General features: G+C 41.7%; 1 protein-coding gene across 1 annotated transcript; it reads right to left on the bottom strand.

The window, feature by feature from the left end:
- Positions 1-713: 713 nt before the first annotated feature.
- lamb3 (laminin subunit beta 3) lies at positions 714-19,942 on the bottom strand (the record flags this gene model as incomplete). Its single annotated transcript, XM_080848922.1, has 19 exons — positions 19,883-19,942; positions 19,374-19,565; positions 19,010-19,073; positions 17,328-17,515; positions 16,883-17,003; positions 11,709-11,897; positions 7,383-7,538; positions 6,913-7,106; positions 6,563-6,659; positions 5,913-6,285; positions 5,374-5,534; positions 4,884-5,095; positions 4,435-4,638; positions 3,934-4,078; positions 3,530-3,734; positions 2,598-2,733; positions 2,133-2,312; positions 1,825-1,978; positions 714-853 (listed from the first exon to the last, which is right to left on the bottom strand). Exons 1-19 carry the CDS (start codon positions 19,916-19,918, stop codon positions 714-716), a joined length of 3,147 nt encoding a protein of 1,048 aa, XP_080705048.1. The 5' UTR covers positions 19,919-19,942.
- Positions 19,943-20,052: the final 110 nt, after the last annotated feature.

Raw genomic sequence — 20,052 nt, 5'->3', positions numbered from 1 at the left:
GTGCGTGTGTATTGCCTCTTGGCTTGCTTTACCTCAAGCTAAATGTAAAGAACATACCCTTCAAAACATTCAAAGACATGACTAAGCAGGTATACTAATGGGTAAGGACATTAGTGAATCACTTAGAGCAGGTCTCAAGAATAAATGCCATTAAAGCAGAATGTTTAAATTAGTGATGTGGAACCAGTAAACAAAACAAAATCAAATCAAACAAGTAAGTCATATCATAGGCATCTTATACATTAAACATGACACTAATATCTGACAGACATAGTATGCAGCATGACAAATGCGACTATTTATAAACTATTTATTGTGTGGTTCCTAGAGGTTCATTACAGATTTCATATACAGAAATTGAATGATTCCCAGGATGTACAAAAGTAACAAATACTGTCGGTGACGCCTGAAAGCTGTTTCAGTGGTCGTTTAAAGTGGCAAAAATAGTACTGAAAAAGGAAACTGGTGAATATTTTTCAGTGTGTATTTCCAGAGAGATTCACAAAAAACCCTGGTGATATAAATAACTAATAACACTATTCATTATAAATGGTATGAAAGTTTAAAATTGGTAAAATGGTAAAATGACAGACACAACACAGGAGAGGCAGAGTGTGCAAAAGGGCACCATCTTGTGGCTTCACTGGGAGCAGGCTGGCTTGCAAACAACCCACCCAACCAAAGGTGGCGGGGAATGGCTGATGAGGTGGAGCTTATCCTATACAAATGCTGTGAGAGTGGGCCTTGTGTTGGATGTCTTTAACAAGCTCCTGGAGCTTAGTGTCCAGCCCAGCCAGCAGTAAGGACTTCTGGTTGAATTCATCCATAGCCTGTTTGATTGAAGACTCTTTTTCTGAAGGGAGAGGATTGATAGAAACAGGAGGCATTACAGTGGGGCATTAAAAAATTTTTTTTCAGTTTTTCAGTTATCATTGCTTGTTGAGCTGATATTTCATCATATGTTTGCTAATTTTATAAAGTACTTGTTATTTGAACCTTGATGGTTTACCTTTGATGAAAAGGCTTGATTTAAATTGTTCAAATGCAGGAAATGTGTCTAAAATATCATAGGTTAGTGAGCCAGAATGGACGTGCCAGGCTAGCATTTGGAAATATACAGTAACATAATGAGCCACAGTCAGAAAACAAGGTTTTTAGTCATATATTCACCATTGGGCTTAACAGCACACAAAATCTGACATCATCTACAGTGATCTCAACCCTCAGAAAAAAATAGGTTTTATTGGGAACAGCATGGCAATCTACTGTTGTAATCATTTGGGTCAATGAAAACTTTTGACCACACAAACACCATCAGAGAATAGTTTTGTGGCCTCAAAATGATGATTACTGTAAGTTCTAATTATGCTTTCCTTCATTGCATTAGTCAACACAGATGTTCTTTTTTGAATGAAGGTCAAAAGTCTTAGATCATCAGTCTCCTGATTTTATATATAAAATAATTTGGTTAACAAAGAATCTTTGTCACGATTCTCCCATTGTTTCTCAACAGGTTGTCGATGAGGGTACTGTCCGGTTTCTTTCAGGTGATTTCGTACAACACTACTGTTACTACATTGTTAAAGTATACAACCTTGGAAACCTATTGTGTTGAAATAAGTGGCAAGAGTAGCATCTTATACAAAATATAATTTAGCTAGTTGGAAATAAGAGATGATGATCAGTAAAATGACATTTCGGAAATAAGGGAAACAAATATGCATCAGCTCTAGAGTTATAGTTCTGCAGATTGAAGCCTGTGTCACCTGGCTTCTTCAGACTCTCAGACAGAAATGGAGGCTTGTGTGTGCCCTGCTAGCTTACCATCTAAGGTCTGCATGATGTCTGCCGTGTCCAGTAGCAGCTTGGCGGCATCCTCCTGGAGCTTCCTCAGGGTCTCGCCTGCCTCGCCTGTGTCCCCAGCATCCTCACCTGCTTTTCTCAGCTCCTCCAGTTTGTCCTCCAAAGCCACAAGGTCCTGCAAAAGTCATGTACAACACACACACACACACACACACACACACACACACACACACACACACACACACACACCACAGCTGAATTAATACCCACTTATCTTTTCATTAGCTTGACCCATGACCTTTGTCTGTACCCTGCAACCTCTTCCTCACCTCAGTGATGCCATCAGCTGCAGTCTGAGCGTTCAGTGCGTCTTCAAGAACTGTTTGTGCAAGTTCGTCATTGTCCTCGACCAGATCCTTCAGGTCATTCATTTCCTCGGGGATCCTGGTGCCAACGGTGTCCTTCACCTCCTGCAGGGTGCTATCAGCTTCATCCAATTCAGGTCCAACCTATCAGGTGATTGAATGGGGGATGATCACATTTATTTAAATCTCTTCTGTTAGCAATCATTCCTCTACAAAACGACTCATGGTACACATATACATTTACATATATGGACATATACATTACCAGTTGCTCTAAACTGTGAGCGATAGGAACATAGAAGCAAATCAAGGAAATCAGTACTTAAGTTAAGAATCATCTTTGGCTACAAGTGGTTCACAAATACAGGGCCTTCACACAATCCTGTGTTTAAATGTCAGGTGCACTGACAGTACGCTGCCATGTCTCACATTTGCGGGGTTGAAGCCTTGGCGGATGGGCTCAGTCCCCATGTACCTCTCCTCCAACTCCTCCAAAGTCTTCTCCAAATCATCCATCCCGTCCACCATGCGGTCCAAGTACTGCTGCAGCGCAGCTTTCGTCTCACTGAGTCACAGCAGGTAGCAGGGGAACACACACAGCACACATCACATATCACATATCACACAGCACATATCACTTATCACACAGCACATATCACTTATCACACAGCACATATCACTTATCACACAGCATATATCACACAGCACACAGCACATATCACTTATCACACAGCATATATCACTTATCACACAGCACACAGCACACAGCACACATCACACAGCACATATCACACAGCACTTACCACACAGCACATATCACACAGCACACAGCACTTATCAAACAGCACATATCACATATCACATATCACACAGCACATATCACACAGCACACAGCACTTATCACAAAGCACATATCACACAGCACTTATCACATATCACTTATCACACAGCACATATCACACAGCACACATCACATATCACATATCACATATCACATATCACATATCACTCAGAGAACCTCACAGCATAAAGGGGCTCACTTTTTAGCTCTCTGTATCTTTATCTCCCTCTCTCTTACTTCACAGTTCACACACACACACACATAGACACACACTCACAGAGACACTCTCTCTGTGTTTGTAAAGAATATATAATGTTTGTGTGTGTTTGTATACTGTATGTGTGTGTGTGTGTGTGGGTGCACATGCACGTGTGTGTCCGTGCGTGAGTTCTGTATATGTGTGGAAAGAGAAAGATAAGAGACAAACACACACAGTCAAACACAGAGTAGGGTATCCAGAGTCACTGCCATGTGTAAAAAATGAATAGATAGGTGTCCTAGGTGTTGAGCAGTTCAGTACCTAAGTTCCCCCCTCTCCAGAAGCTTCTTGGCCTGGTCCAGCTGGATTTGGCTCTCCTCCAGAACCTTGGAATTGTTGGACAGGCCGGCAGCCAGACTCTGGAGCTCTTCCAGCTTCCTTTTCAGGGCGTCCCGGCTGAGAGGAAGCTTAGCGTTCAGGATCTCCTCACTCACCTCCTCAATGTGGTTAGGATCTGTTCTGGGGTCTACAGAGAGAGCAGGGTAGGTGGTTGACATATGGATGAATGACCAGACAGACAGACAAACAGACAGACAGACAGACAGACAGACAGACAGACAGACAGACAGACAGACAGACAGACAGACAGACAGACAGACAGACAGACAAAACAAGACAATTTCATAAAATGACACAAAGACAGATTGAAATACAGGAGGTTGTACCAGATAGAAACTCTTTCAGCTGCCTCATAAAATCTCTGGTCTCCTGCAAATCCGCTTCCAGCTCATCACGAGCCTTTTTGATCTGATTGGCCTGCTCGTCGGCTGTCAGTCGCACCTGATTGGCCACCTCCTGGGTTTCCTGCATCTGTTAGCCAATAATAAAAGAATAATGTTATTTATCTATATATGATGGAACTGCATGACTCATGTGAAGTAATGTAATGCAGTTTTATTAGCGAAGCCTGGACTCCTGGCTTAGTGTGACTAAACCTTATTCTACAGGTTGTACTACTTGTGTGGAATACGTTTAGACATTTATTCACTTAACAGAGTTTTGTACCAATTGTGTTTTGAGTTTTGTTAGCACCTTTCTTTACCTTTCGTTTCTCTACCAGTTATGCCACTTACTGTAATGATATAATCTGTCTGTATGTGATGTGTGTAGGCTCACTTATTGGTGAAGGCCTATAGTTAAGTGATGCGAGGTCAAACGTGTCCCACCTGTGCACTGGCCTCTGTGATGTTCTGGCTGAGCTCCTGAAGCTTGCCCTTCACCTCCTCAGTGTCCCTCTGAGCCTTGCCTCCAGTAGGGAGAGCACCCACGCACGTCGCCCCCTGCAGGCAGGAGAAGGCAGTGTCAGGAGAGCACAGCTCGCCATCACACTGCTCTGGAGTGCAGGGGTCGGTTCGAGTGCTGCCACACACCTGCAGTACACAAACAGTAACACACACACACACACACAAACACATAAACACACACACACACACACACACACACACACACACACAAATGCAAGCACACAAGATATGTGTCCATTAGTATCATGGCATGTATATATCTATAACATACATATATGTCTCCTGAACAATTAAATGCATCTACACTCTCACAAATCTGTTTAAATACCTGGTTGGTATCATAACTACCAGCCATGGCAAGGGGGTCTAACCTGGACTGCGGTTGGTGTGAGATTGGGCTCAGTGGCCAGCTGGTTCTCCAGTTTGTCCAGGACTTTCGTGTTGTCTGGTTGGACCCTGTTCTGCATGTCCAGAGCATTTTGCCGCAGGCCAGATGACTCGTCCACCGTCTTGCCTGTGGCTTCAGCTTGCTTTACAGCATCGTTAGAATCCTCATAGGCCTTTTCAATGGCACCAAAAGCACCTACAGGAAAAGTGGTTAAATTATAGTGAATTGTATCACATCATGAGTCCATTTTAATTCCTTTCTTCTTCTTTTTATTTCAACTCACTTTATTTCACTTTCATTAATTGTATTAATTTGCATGTTTCCTTTTAGTAATCAGAATACAGTTAATCTGACAGCAGGGAAAGAAGTGCTTTGAGGAATAGAATTGTGAAGATGTTGAAAAACCTGAACACAGTTTAAACTAAGATATTTCGTCAAAGATTCACCCCTTGCAACCAGTCACTCATGCTGACCTTTGTTGTTGGCAGAGACAGAGTTCAGGAGGGCATTCTTCTTGGCGTTATGGAGGATGGCCAGGCTATCCAGCAGATGCTGGAGCTCCTCCAGTTGGGGCTGGAGGTTGGTGCTCTGCCTGGGCGCCCAGAGGTACCCATCCATCCCATCTGACTGCTCCCTGGAGAGGGTGAAGGGGAGAAGGGAAGGTTTAGGGAGAAGCCCTATATATAAATTGTACATAAGGGGTTGGTGCTCTCACAAATACTGCTACAGGGCATAATTTGAGAGCACAATAAATAAATATACTGCGTGTAAATATTCAGAATAAACATTTAACTATTCTTCATGCACTTGTACTACATCAACTGGACTCCATCCACTGTCATGTTTTCCTGTCATAAATGATTTACTGTTGCTTTGCCTGCTTTGTCTGTAAGGCCAATGATACACATGCCAGGTTTTTGGGGGCCATGGAATGGGCACCGTCCAGAGAATGTTGACTCAAACAGAACCTAATTTGAACCAATCAGAGCATGTGTACAGGCACTGCACTCACCTGAGTCTGCCCAGCTCTCCAAGCGCCTGGTCCAGTTTGGCTATGGAGGGGGCTGGGAGGAACAGCTGGTCACCGATCCCCCGCAGGGCGTCCTCCAGAGTGCTAAAGCGCTGGCCCAGGTGCCCCGGGACTGTCCTGGAGCCCCCGCCGGGAAGTGAGAGGTTGGAGGAGAGTTGCTGTACGAACAAGGAGAGGTTGCCGAGCTGGGCGTCCAGGCCGAGGAAGCAGGAGGGGCAGGTGGGACACTTGGGGAAGCTGTCGCAGTGGCCGCGGCTGCAGGAATCACAGCGCTCACCGGTCACCCCCGGGTGGCACACACACACGCCCGTGCGCTGGTTGCAGCTGGCAGTGCCAAGGCGGTCACACTGGCAGGCTGGGGGAAGAATGGGGGGAGAGAGAGGGGGAGAGAGAGGGATGAAGGAAAGAGGGTGAAAGGGAGAGAGAGGGATGAGAAGTTAAGAAGAGTTAAGAAGCAATGAAATAGTTAGAGAAACAGAAAAGAAGGAAAGAGAGGGTAAAGTGGAGAAAAGGTGAGTGGAGAGACAAAGAGAGAGGATTTTACCAATAGCTTGGAAGTTCAATACACAATCAGCAAATAGATACAGGTGCTGTAAACTTTAACCAAAAGTAGTGTTGTCATGGTTACCAACCTTGGCAGCCTCTGAGTGGATCAGCGTAGCTGAAGTCTGGGCAACCTGAGCAGGTGCGGCCGGCAAAACCAGATCGGCACTGGCATTGACCAGTCAGCTGTGAGACAATTCCCAAAACACATGAGTGGAAACCACAAGAAAACACAGATATTATATACTACTATTACTCTTACATACTGAACTTTATTAATGTACTAAATTGTTCTTTGTTATTGTTGACAGTAATATATTAGAGTTATAGAATACTGACATTTGCTGTCATAAATCTCTACTAAATATTTGCATGCGTTAAATAGTACATACTATACTTGAATATACTATATGTGTGTGTGTGTGTGGATGTACCTCACCTTGTGACAGGTGGCTCCGATTGCGTTAGTAGGGTGGCAGGCACAAGGTTGGCAGCCTCTGGGGTCGCTGGGGTTCCAGAAGCCTGTAGCGCAACGATCGCAGTTCTGGCCCTGGACGTTGGGCTGGCACTGGCACTGACCCGTCACCTGATCACAGGAACCATGCAGGGAACCCGCAACCGCACAGTTGCACTCTAGGTATACAGAAAAGTGTAATGATGTGAGATTAAAACACATATTATTAACACAGGTGTGCACATGCTCTGAACATACAGGTGAACATACACAAAGTCACAAACATGTAAACATAAATATACATTTATGAGATGTTACTGGCAAATACAACTCACACACTCAAAGACAGAGGAGAACACAAAGCATGACTGTTTGGGGACAGAATCTCTTCACTCATTTGTGGACAACTACTCCTAGACACTTCCCATCAGAGATGAACTGTTGAAGAGACTCACTGGAGCAGCCCAATGGGTTGCTGGCACTCAGGCCGTAGTTTCCACTCATGCAGCGGTCACAGTTGGGTCCCTCCACATTGGCCTTGCAGCGGCAGGCCCCGGTATTGGGATCACACTGGCCTCCATCCTCAGTCCCTGCTGGATTGCAGCTGCAATCTGCGCCCCAAAGAGGATTGGAGCGGAAATGATGAGGTCAACACAATACACAACCACACCAAAGAACTGCAGTACAACAGTGTCAGTCGCACATTGCTTAGGGACGGAGACTCATCTTTTTAGTTGTAAATGAAATTCAGTATAATATAGTTGGTTATCATCTCAGATTGTGTGGGTTTCTGGTGAGTGGATTAAATATGTTCACCACAATACAGTTTTCCTCAATTGTTTTGAGGCATTTAGCGAATCATGGGTCAACTTCATCAGTGCTCACATCTTCTTTGCACAGCGAGAATCTTCTCTGGTGAATGGGTTAACTATTTCTCATTGCTTTCACACAAATTTCTTTGAGTTTTACAGTTTTTCCCAATCGTTTTCAGGCATTTAGCAAATCATGGGTCAACTTCATCTAATGCTTACATCTTCTTTGCACAGCAAGAGTCTTCTCTGGCGAATGGGTTAACCATTTCTCATTGCTTTCACACAAATTTCTTTGAGTTTTACCAGTTTTTCACTATTGTTAAGACCTAAAAAGCGATTAAAATTTTTTTTGGCACAATCTGCACAACCTTCACGTCATGTATCAATCACTCGGCCCAAGTGGACAATATTCAAGACTCCTTTATCTGCATTAGACTCTGATTTTCCTTGTGAACACTATAATGTCAATTACACATCACCTTGTTGTCAAAACACTGTACGCAAAGTTCTGTTGTTGCACACATTTCTCAAGTAAAATCTCAAAGCATCAACCTGCAAGACACAAATAGTCAAATCTCTAAACTTTCAGGTCTTTTGACCAATTTGCAGTGAGGACTGCACCATAAAAGTGTCTTGAGCCTCTGTTTTGTTTGGCAAACTATTGAAAACTTTGAAAAGATCGACAACCAGAGAAGGAGAGGGGTAAGAGTGAGAGGAGGAGGAAGAGGAGGACAAGAAGGAGGAGGAGTTGGAGGTTGAGGAGAAGGAGGACAGAGAGAAGGAAGAGGAGGACAAGGAGGAGGAAGAGAATGAGGACAAGGTGAAGAAGGAGGAGGAGGAGGAGAAAGAAGAAGGAGAATGGTCATCTCTAATGAGATTTGGGCCGCTGGAAGACCATGTTTTCATGGTTTTTCATTAGAACCTTCAGGATGGAGAACAAGTACGAAATCTGTTTGCCTTGTGTTCTGTAATACTGCATATCAATAGAATATATTGTGCTCACAGTATTTGTATTTTGCAGGACTGAAAGAGAACCACACTGTGGAGGAAGAAAACTTTCAATATCTCTTTCAATATTTTTTAAAAGCAAAGTAGCATTTTCCAGGAGATATAAAGGGTTTTGCATTTTTTGTTACAGTTTTTTACAATTGCTAAAACACATTCTTGAAACAGTCACTCATTTTCTCTAAACTCTAAACACAAAACCTCATCTTCAAGCACTATTTACAAAACCTCTGAATCCTCTTGCAAAATGAAACTTTCGCCTCAAAACAGTTTTACCTGTGCTCAAAATCAAACACTGCTCTCAAATCATAAACAAAGTGATCAAAATGATATACACTTTCAAGCAGTCAGTAAACAATACACCAAAAAATAGAAAACACATTGTTCAAAATATATAGTTCTCAGGGAGAAGTACATTTTTTTTAAATCTCAAAACAAATTTCATATTTATCTATCATTGTCTTTTGATGAATGAAAACATGTTCTCTCATAGTAGCTATACAAATGTATCAGAAATTACTACTTTGCTTTGCTCTAATTTGTGTTGGTTCTTTCTCCTTCTTGTACCCCTATAGTACTGTACCCTGCATCTCACTACTCACAACTCACTCTTGTTCTTTGTTGATATGAACCTGCAACCAGTCAAAATCTATTGAGCAATCAGTACTGTTACTGTACTAAATAGAAAGCACAATGTTCAGGGCCATACCACTTGTTGTAATTGTCCTTATACAGCCTACAATGCACTGTAGGCCACTACAGTATACACTACCACAGTAAAAGGGACACAAATCAAAGGAGTCAACGTGGTGTTTACTTGTCCTCCTCCCCTCACATTGTTTCTTCTATTCATTCTCAGACTTTCTCCTTCCCACCTTCAACAACCTGTTTGCTCCCAAAACTGGCTCATATCGGTTGTGTCACATCATTTGATACAAGTTAAATCAATTTTGAGTGGTTGTGTTCAATCAATGACATTTGTTCTCTATTTGTATTTGATTGTTGCCACTTGTGTTTACCAGTATGGATGACATGTGAATTAGAGTGCAGAATGTGTTTTAAGACTGAGAATGTGTTTAGAGTTTTGCTGAAAATTCTAAGTGAGACCTGCAAATTGTGTTTTACCGTGTGAAATAGTTTAAGGTATTGACAACAGACTGCACAATTAGCTTCATGAGTTCAGGCAACTGAGAACTCTGTTCAAGCAGTGGGTTTTAGTGTTTTAGCAATTGTAAAAAACTGTAGTTGTCTTGGGATTTGAGTTGAGAGTTTTGAGAAAACGAGGCATGCTTTCAAAAAATGTGTGTAAGCAATTGAGAAAAACTGTAAGCATTTTGTATACAATACTATGACAATACAATCTAGTGTTTGGTGGAACAGGAGACTGAAATTGTAAATATGGTTTGTGAGAACAACGGTATTGCTGTTTTATGTTTGACTGTGAAAAATGTAGGCCTACACTGATACATTTTACAAAAGGAGAAATGGCTCAATGAGTCATTGTCATTCATATGGTGTGTTTCGATGATTGTGTTTTCAATTTTGCACTTCTGTGTGCTGTAAATTCTTGGTAGTGTGCAGCAAATGCTAAGTTGTGTGTACTAAATGAATGTATGTGTGTGTGTTTTGAAAATATGGCTGTGTATACCAAATGAAAACACGAGCTCCATTTTGTGAACAGTTAAGAGATTTGATAGCAAAGAGTCATCTTGCAAAGGGAGTGTCAGGTTTAGCATTTTGTGTGTGAGGTTTTCAGTTTTCTGTGTGCAGTTTTGAGAAAGCCGTTATTGTTTTGAAAAACAGGTTTTAGCAATAGTGAAACACTGTAACACACTTTTCAAAACAGTTTACACACTTCTCAGAGAAAGACACAAAACCTAATTGAATAACCATGTCAACACATTGCAGACACTTAGTAGCAGCCTACTGGCACTGCTCTCTATATTCTAAATATTGTCAGCACCTGTGTGAACTCTCTGTGCAAAACTAATCAAGCAGTTCTCAACCTCTAAAAAAGGGTCAATAGATTGAAGTTGATACCAAGCATGTATCGAATAGGCCACCACCAACAACCTCATGATGAGGACAAGGAAGAGGTTGTGGTAGAGGTAGAGGGGGCCTTTTCAGGTAGAGGTAGAGGGGCCCTTGTCAGGGGATGTGGCATTTGTGTAAGATGCTCAAATGAAATTAGGGCAAGAGTCCATCCATAGTGAATCATGATCTCTCCATGAGAGAGGCTGGCCAAAGGGTTCTTTCAAACCTGAGCTGTCATACTGTGGCATTACTGTAATTGTTTGTACGTTCAGCAATGACAATGACACTTTGCTGGCCTTCACAGTCAATATAATGTATTGTGTTTCACTGTATTTGCACTCTTGGCAACAACAATTTCTATACTTTTGTAAAGTATGTTGTCACAATACAATGTAGTTTCACTAAAGTTATTTACAACATATACAATCGATTTCTGATACATTTATATTTACAGTATTTACAGCCTATTGCACTGTTTTTACAGAATCAACACACTGGCCCACACTGGTGACAGGGGGAGAATGCTCACTGCAGAACAGATTTGACCTTTTTACTGTATACTGAAACCTGTCATTTTGATTTTTTACAGAATATATACAGTATGTAATGTGGAAAAAGGACTGCAATTAATATTTTTGTGTCAGAACCTTTGCCATTTTGGAAAAGGTAGTGTCATTCTGCAAACATCATAGTGTTTTGGTCATTTCAGCTTCTGTTAAGGGCTGTGTGTGAGCTGTTTTGAAAAAGTAAACAGTGAATGGAAAAATTCGCCAAAGCAATCGAGAAAAACTGTAACTCAGAATGAGAAGAGGACCAGGGCGTGAGAGACTTTCAAGCTAGATTTGTGAATTGAATAGTTTTCCTATTTTTACAAGTGATAAGGCGGTTGCCTGAGGTGTGAGAGAGCTGCAGGGGTTCCTGTGGACTTACGGAGGCAGGCATTGGGTCGGTCCATGCGGCTGTTTGGGTTGGGGTAGTAGTTGGGGGCACAGCGCTCACAGTTGGGTCCAGTGGTGTGATGCAGACAATTCTCACACACACCTCCACTCTTCCTGACAGTGGCCTCAAAACGGACCGGGTCAAAGCGGCAGCGTTGGGCGTGGTTATTACAATCACAGCCTGCAAGGCGCAACAGAGAGCAAACAGAAACACAGAAAGAGAAAGAGAAAGAGAGAGAGAGAGAGAGAGAGAGAGAGAGAGAAAGACAGCAAACATTGAATTTCAGAGTAATCTAGTTGTGAAAGCATTGGACCTTAAAAAAGCAACTGAACTACTTACGAAAAGGTGATGGAAGAAGACAGAAAGTCACATTTTTTACATAAAATCAATGATCAAGAATGAGAAGAATTTCCACAACTTTATGTTCAATAAATGAAACAATCCTGGTGAGTACACAAAGAAAACAGAAAGCTACATAACAGATGTTTCCACTTCTCCCTTTCCCCTTCTGATGTACCCTGTATATAAATTAGTGCTGTCAGTTTAACGCGTTATTAACGGCGTTAACGCAAACCCATTTTAACGCCGTTCATTTTTTTATCTCGCGATTAACGCGTTGTAAAAAAAAAAAAAAAACTGTGTAGTAGGCTAACGTCACGTTTGAGTGAATGATGAGCGCGATACGGCGAAATGGATGATAAAAAGCTTCTGAATAGAAAGTTTACCTTTAAAAGTTGTGTTGTGCAAAAGAAGCGAGCTTCACTGTTGTCTGAAAATGTCAACAGGCAGCTGGTTGAAAGCACAGAAGTAGTTGGCTTACCTTTTATTGGTAACCTAACTGTTACGGTTTATTTTTTTTTAAATAAGAGGCCTGACTTCTATGTTCACAGCAAACTTGAAAAAACAAATATTAAGCCATGGTTTAACTGCACTATAGGCTGAGTCCTTGTTTATCTTCAATGTGCACTTTATAATTTTATTTTGTACCGCCCTGTTTGGCAATGTTGTTTTTCAATAAAATAAAACATTGCTTAAAGCAAGCCAATCCACTTTTCCATGTTGATAAGAGCATTACAATAAAATAAAAATGATGGAAAAATAATAATTGAAGGACATTTAGAATAGATACAAATTTGCGATCGTGATTAATTTTGATTAATTTAATCGCGATTAATTTTGAGTTAACTATGACAAAAATGCGATTAATCGCGATTAAATATTTTAATCGTTTGACAGCACTAATATAAATATATGCATTGTATTGTCTATGTTATCACTTATATATGTATTGTTTATGTATTCACTTTTATATCCAAACCAAATGCTTTGGCAATACTGTAGACCGTTATGGTCATGCCAATAAAGCTTCTTTTGAATTTGAATTTGAATTTGAATTTGTGAGTGAGTGATAGAGAGTGCGTGAATGAGTGATAGAATGTGAGTGATACAGAGTGAGTGAAAGAGAGTGAGTGATAGAGAGTAAGTGATAGAGAGTGAGTGATAGAGAGTGAGTGATAGAGAGTGAGTGATAGGGAGTGAGTGATAGAGTGAGTGATAGACAGTAAGTGATGGAGAGTGAGTGATAGAGAGTGAGTGATAGAGAGTGAGTGATAGAGTGAGTGATAGAGAATGAGTGATAGAGTGAGTGATAGACAGTAAGTGATAGACAGTGAGTGATAGAGAGTGAGTAATAGAGAGTGAGTGATAGAGAGTGAGTGAGTGATAGAGAGTGAGTGAGTGATAGAGAGTGAGTGATATAATGTGAGTGATAGAGAGTGAGTGATAGAGAGTGAGTGATAGAGAGTGAGTGATAGAGAGTGAGTGATAGAGAGTGAGTGATAGGGAGTGAGTGATAGGGAGTGAGTGATAGGGAGTGAGTGATGGAGAGTGAGTGATAGAGAGTGAGTGATAGAGAGTGAGTGATAGAGAGTGAGTGATAGAGAGTGAGTGATAGGGAGTGAGTGATAGGGAGTGAGTGATAGGGAGTGAGTGATGGAGAGTGAGTGATAGAGAGTGAGTGATAGAGAGTGAGTGATAGAGAGTCAGTGATAGAGAGTAAGTGATAGAGAGTGAGTGATAGAGAGTGAGTGATAGAGAGTGAGTGATACACAGTAAGTGATGGAGAGTGAGTGATAGAGAGTGAGTGATAGAGAGTAAGTGATAGGGAGTAAGTGATAGAATGTGAGTGATAGAGAGTGAGTGATAGAGGGTGAGTGATAGAGAGTGAGTGATAGAAAGTGAGTGTGATAGAATGTGAGTGATAGAGAGTGAGTGATAGAGAGTGAGTGATAGAGAGTGAGTGATAGAGAGTGAGTGATAGAGAGTGAGTGATAGAATGTGAGTGATAGAGAGTGAGTGATAGAAAGTGAGTGTGATAGAATGTGAGTGATAGAGAGTGAGTGATAGAGAGTGAGTGATAGAGAGTGAGTGATAGGGAGTGAGTGATAGGGAGTGAGTGATGGAGAGTGAGTGATAGAGAGTGAGTGATAGAGAGTGAGTGATGGAGAGTGAGTGATAGAGAGTGAGTGATAGAGAGTAAGTGATAGAGAGTGAGTGATAGAGAGTGAGTGATAGAGAGTGAGTGATAGATAGTAAGTGATAGAGAGTGAGTGATAGAGTGAGTGATAGAGAATGAGTGATAGAGAGTGAGTGATAGACAGTAAGTGATGGAGAGTGAGTGATAGAGAGTGAGTGATAGAGAGTGAGTGATAGAGTGAGTGATAGAGAATGAGTGATAGAGTGAGTGATAGACAGTAAGTGATAGACAGTCAGTGATAGAGAGTGAGTAATAGAGAGTGAGTGATAGAGAGTGAGTGAGTGATAGAGAGTGAGTGAGTGATAGAGAGTGAGTGATATAATGTGAGTGATAGAGAGTGAGTGATAGAGAGTGAGTGATAGAGAGTGAGTGATAGGGAGTGAGTGATGGAGATTGAGTGATAGAGAGTGAGTGATAGGGAGTGAGTGATAGGGAGTGAGTGATAGGGAGTGAGTGATGGAGAGTGAGTGATAGAGAGTGAGTGATAGAGAGTGAGTGATAGAGAGTGAGTGATAGGGAGTGAGTGATAGGGAGTGAGTGATGGAGAGTGAGTGATAGAGAGTGAGTGATAGAGAGTGAGTGATAGAGAGTCAGTGATAGAGAGTAAGTGATAGAGAGTGAGTGATAGAGAGTGAGTGATAGAGAGTGAGTGATAGACAGTAAGTGATGGAGAGTGAGTGATAGAGAGTGAGTGATAGAGAGTAAGTGATAGGGAGTAAGTGATAGAATGTGAGTGATAGAGAGTGAGTGATAGAGAGTGAGTGATAGAGGGTGAGTGATAGAGAGTGAGTGATAGAAAGTGAGTGTGATAGAATGTGAGTGATAGAGAGTGAGTGATAGAGAGTGAGTGATAGAGAGTGAGTGATAGAGAGTGAGTGATAGAGAGTGAGTGATAGAATGTGAGTGATAGAGAGTGAGTGATAGAAAGTGAGTGTGATAGAATGTGAGTGATAGAGAGTGAGTGATAGAGAGTGAGTGATAGGGAGTGAGTGATAGGGAGTGAGTGATGGAGAGTGAGTGATAGAGAGTGAGTGATAGAGAGTGAGTGATAGAGAGTGAGTGATAGAGAGTGAGTGATAGAGAGTGAGTGATAGAGAGTGAGTGATAGATAGTAAGTGATAGAGAGTGAGTGATAGACAGTTAGTGATAGAGAGTGAGTGATAGAGAGTGAGTGATAGAGAGTGAGTGATAGAGAGTGAGTGATATGGAGTGAGTGATAGACAGTAAGTGATGGAGAGTGAGTGATAGAGAGTGAGTGATAGAGAGTAAGTGATAGGGAGTAAGTGATAGAATGTGAGTGATAGAGAGTGAGTGATAGAGAGTGAGTGATAGAGAGTGAGTGAGTGATAGAGAGTGAGTGATAGAGAGTGAGTGATAGAAAGTGAGTGTGATAGAATGTGAGTGATAGAGAGTGAGTGATAGAGAGTGAGTGATAGAGAGTGAGTGATAGAGAGTGAGTGATAGAGAGTGAGTGATAGACAGTAAGTGATAGAGAGTGAGTGATAGAATGTGAGTGATAGAGAGTGAGTGATAGAGAGTGAGTGATAGAGAGTGAGTGATAGAAAGTGAGTGTGATAGAATGTGAGTGATAGGGAGTGAGTGATAGACAGTAAGTGATAGAGAGTGAGTGATAGAGAGTGAGTGATAGAGAGTGAGTGATAGGGAGTGAGTGATAGACAGTAAGTGATGGAGAGTGAGTGATAGAGAGTGAGTGATAGGGAGTGAGTGATAGACAGTAAGTGATGGAGAGTGAGTGATAGAGAGTGAGTGATAGAGAGTAAGTGATAGGGAGTAAGTGATAGAATGTGAGTGATAGAGAGTGAGTGATAGAGAGTGAGTGATAGAATGTGAGTGATAGAGAGTGAGTGATAGAGAGTGAGTGATAGGTAGTGAGTGATAGAGTGTAAGTGATAGAGAGTGAGTGATAGAGTAAGTGATAGAGAGTAAGTGATAGAATGTGAGTGATAGAGAGTGAGTGATAGACAGTAAGTGATAGAGAGTGAGTGATAGAGAGTGAGTGATAGAGAGTGAGTGATAGAGAGTGAGTGAGTGATATAGAGTAAGTGATAGAGAGTGAGTGATAGAGAGTGAGTGATAGAGAGTGAGTGAGTGATATAGAGTAAGTGATAGAGAGTGAGTGATAGAGAGTGAGTGATAGATAGTGAGTGATAGAGAGTGAGTGATAGAGAGTGAGTGATAGATAGTGAGTGATAGAGAGTAAGTGATAGAGAGTGAGTGATAGAGTAAGTGATAGAGAGTGAGTGATAGAATGTGAGTGATAGAGAGTGAGTGATAGAGAGTGAGTGATAGACAGTAAGTGATAGAGAGTGAGTGATAGAGAGTGAGTGATATGGAGTGAGTGATAGAGAGTAAGTGATAGAGAGTGAGTGATAGAATGTGAGTGATACAGAGTGAGTGATAGAGAGTGAGTGATAGAGAGTGAGTGATAGAGAGTGAGTGATAGAGAGTGAGTGATAGAATGTGAGTGATAGAGAGTGAGTGATAGAGAGTAAGTGATAGAGAGTAAGTGATAGAGAGTGAGTGATAGAATGTGAGTGATAGAGAGTGAGTGATAGAGAGTGAGTGATAGAGAGTGAGTGATAGAGGGAGAGTGATAGGGAGTACTTACGTTGACAGATGTTAGGCATGCTGTCCTCTGCTGGTCTCCAGGGCAGGTCGTTGAACATGTCAGCGCAGCGTTCACAGTTCATGCCTACAGTGTTGTGTTGGCACTCACACCTGGCATTGATCTGCCACACACACACACACACACACACACACACACACACACACACTTTATTATTTATTTACAGGGAAAAGAACACACTGTATGTAGTTGTAATGCAAATAAATTAACTATAACTTGTAACTGTGCACACACAGAAATATACCCTCTCCACTTTCTGTTGGGGTCATGTAGCTTTTCACAAATCCAGCCCTAAAAACACTAAATCTAGGTATGAGTATGAATGTGTCAAGGGTACCTATTAACTTCACACCTGATATGGGAGTCTGTGTGCTGGATGCTCCGACAGGCATGAACACTGTATCTGTGAGTGTTAATAAATAAATACCTGTGTGTTGGGCAGCTGGTTGCTGTTGGTGACAGGCAGGCAGCGGCTGGCATGGCCGTGGCAGAAGCAGGTGCCAATCACTCTCATCTCCCTGAGGGCGAAGTAGCGGCTGAGAGAGCGGCCGGGCATTTTAGGCACCTGCCCAAATTTGGTGAGGTTTATCCGGAGGCCATTGAAGCCAGACACAGCTGCGGTCACACAGAGTTCATCCAGTCAGTTAGAGCCACTACGGGTTTCATTTACTGTCACGTTCCAGTCCCTCTATTTAATACTGATTGCCCTTAACACAATTCCATGCACATTTTTCTGACCACCACCAATACATTGAAGGTACAGGTGTAACAGGCCAAATGAACCTCTTACCTGAGTATACTTTGGCCCAGGCCAGAGTATACCCCAGGGGGTTAAACTGTCCTAGGCCAAACTATACCCGGGGGTGTAAAATAGCCTAGGCCATACTATACCCCTCCAGGCCAGAGTATACCCCAGGGGGTTAAACTGACCTAGGCCAAACTATACCCGGGGGTGTAAAATAGCCTAGGCCAGACTATTCCCCTCCAGGTTGGGCCAGTCCTTCCTATAGGCAGTTGCCTTTTTTTTTTGCTGGGCAGAGTTTTTTTGCAACCAATATTTTGACATTAAAAAATGTATTTGACATAAGGGGAAAATGTGCCATAATCTAAAGAGGTAGGGGTGTTGTCAGAACATGCTAGCGCATTGATGGGTATGGGTCAAGTGTGGGTCGAACCGACAATACAAAATGTAATTAATTATTTTTTCGAAACTTGCATGCACCTAGTGCAGTACATTCTTAATATCATTGGTTGAATATTGCCCGGATCTGTATCCCTCCTCCACTCCCTGAGATGTCCATACATGCAAGAGACTTACAAACACATTTTAGATGATGACTGAAGTTCAAGCACTCTGGAAGAAAAATAATAGATATCTGGACACTCTTTTATTATAACTTGACAGCAAATAGGCAACTGATGCAGAGATCATCGAATCTGTTGAGTCGCGACATCGTCATCCACACAAAACTCGGTGACTCCATGGATTGGTTAACCTATCCCGCAAGCTTCAATCTGTAGTCCTCAACAGAACATGCACTTTATTTTGAAAACAAGCATGATCATTTTGATGTTGTTATCAGTTTTTAACTTTGAACATTTATATTCTAGCGAGGACTTGATAGTCTTAGAAGATGAAGTTTCAGGACGTTATGACTTTTATTATATTTTCTTACAATTTCATTACGTTTTGGGTATGTGCTTTTATTTTAATGTGTTACACTACTGAGAAGTGTTGTAGTAATCTTTGATCGTTGTGGATGTTTTGATGTTGTTATCAGTGTTTAACTTTGAACATTTATATTGTAGCGAGGACTTCATAGTCTTAGAAGTTGAAGTTTCAGGACGTAGTAATCTTTGATCTTTGTGGAAGTCTAATATTTTTTCATTTTTTTTTGGTTGAAGTAATAAAAGTTTTAAGAAAAAAAGATTTAAGTCAGTTAGCTTTCTCACTTAACTTACCTTACAAAGCTGAACCCCCAATAAAATGTTAAAGAATTAAGTAATTGTTGTGTATATCACTCAACACTACTGATATCATGCCTGCCAATCTGGCCTGAGGGGTATGAATTTGCCTAGGGGTATAATCCAACGAAAGTTAAATCTTACTTTCAATTTTATAGCTGTTGGGGTAGTTAAGCTCAGAATACTGCCGAAGGGGACTGAAATGGATCTACAAGGAGAGAAGAAAAGAGTAAGAATAAGTGGTGCACAGAGAAGCTGAGTTTGTCATGAGGAGCAATCGATTCACTTTGGTACAACAGATGAATCAAATAAAATAAAACATTAAGAGCCAAGGTGCTAGTGTAGTCAAATGGAATTAATTACAATCTTTACTCGAAAAACACAAAATCTTCTTTTGGAAACATTAACCTATTTACATGATCTGCAATGGCGCCCCCTGTCGTAAGCCTTCGCCATACTGGTGCATTATTTATTCATTTTTTGAGGTCAATTCCCCATCCCCTCTTACCTTCTGGTCCAGGTATGGGTTCGAGGGGGACGGGGCAAGTGTGAAACAGGAGACGTCCCCCAGGTTCTGGGGCGTGTTCCTGTCCGCCTGAGGGAAGCTTGAGTAGCAGTCGGTGGCCATGTAGCGGGCAGGCTCCCAGGTCTGCCCACCGTCAGTAGTTCTCTCAATCACAAAGGCATCTGGCCGTGGCCCCTGTGGTGGAAAAAAAGCATTTGGGAGTTTGGGTCATACAGATCTCAGCAGGTGCAGACCTTTCTTGGATCAATAAAGTATTTGGGAGTTTGAGTCACACAGATCTCTCAAGTGCAGACCTCTCTTGGATCAATACTGTCACACAGTCCAGGCTATAAGTGCTCTAAGTGTCTCTGTGAAGATTTCGTCAGATGTAATTAGACAAACAGTAACATAAAACAAACACTGTGTGCAGTAGGGTTAATATCCAGACCCAGGGCAGTAAAATGGTGGGATAAAAAGGTGGGATAAAATGGTGAGATAAAATGTTATTTTACCTTAAAGCTCATAATAAGGTTGTCTAGCTGAAACATGTGCTCCAGGTCAAACTGAATAGTAACGGGGCCGGCATCTAGAAAAGAGGAACAACAGTCAGAATTGAATGACAACTCAACATATTATGGACAGCTGGGTCTTACAGTTTATGTTGAAAAATTCTCTTGTATAG

The sequence above is a fragment of the Sprattus sprattus genome (genome assembly GCF_963457725.1).
Source record: "Sprattus sprattus genome assembly, chromosome: 12".
Lineage (NCBI taxonomy): Eukaryota > Metazoa > Chordata > Actinopteri > Clupeiformes > Clupeidae > Sprattus > Sprattus sprattus.
The sequence above is the reverse complement of the archived record's forward strand: the minus strand, read 5'-3'. Positions and strand labels throughout refer to the sequence as shown.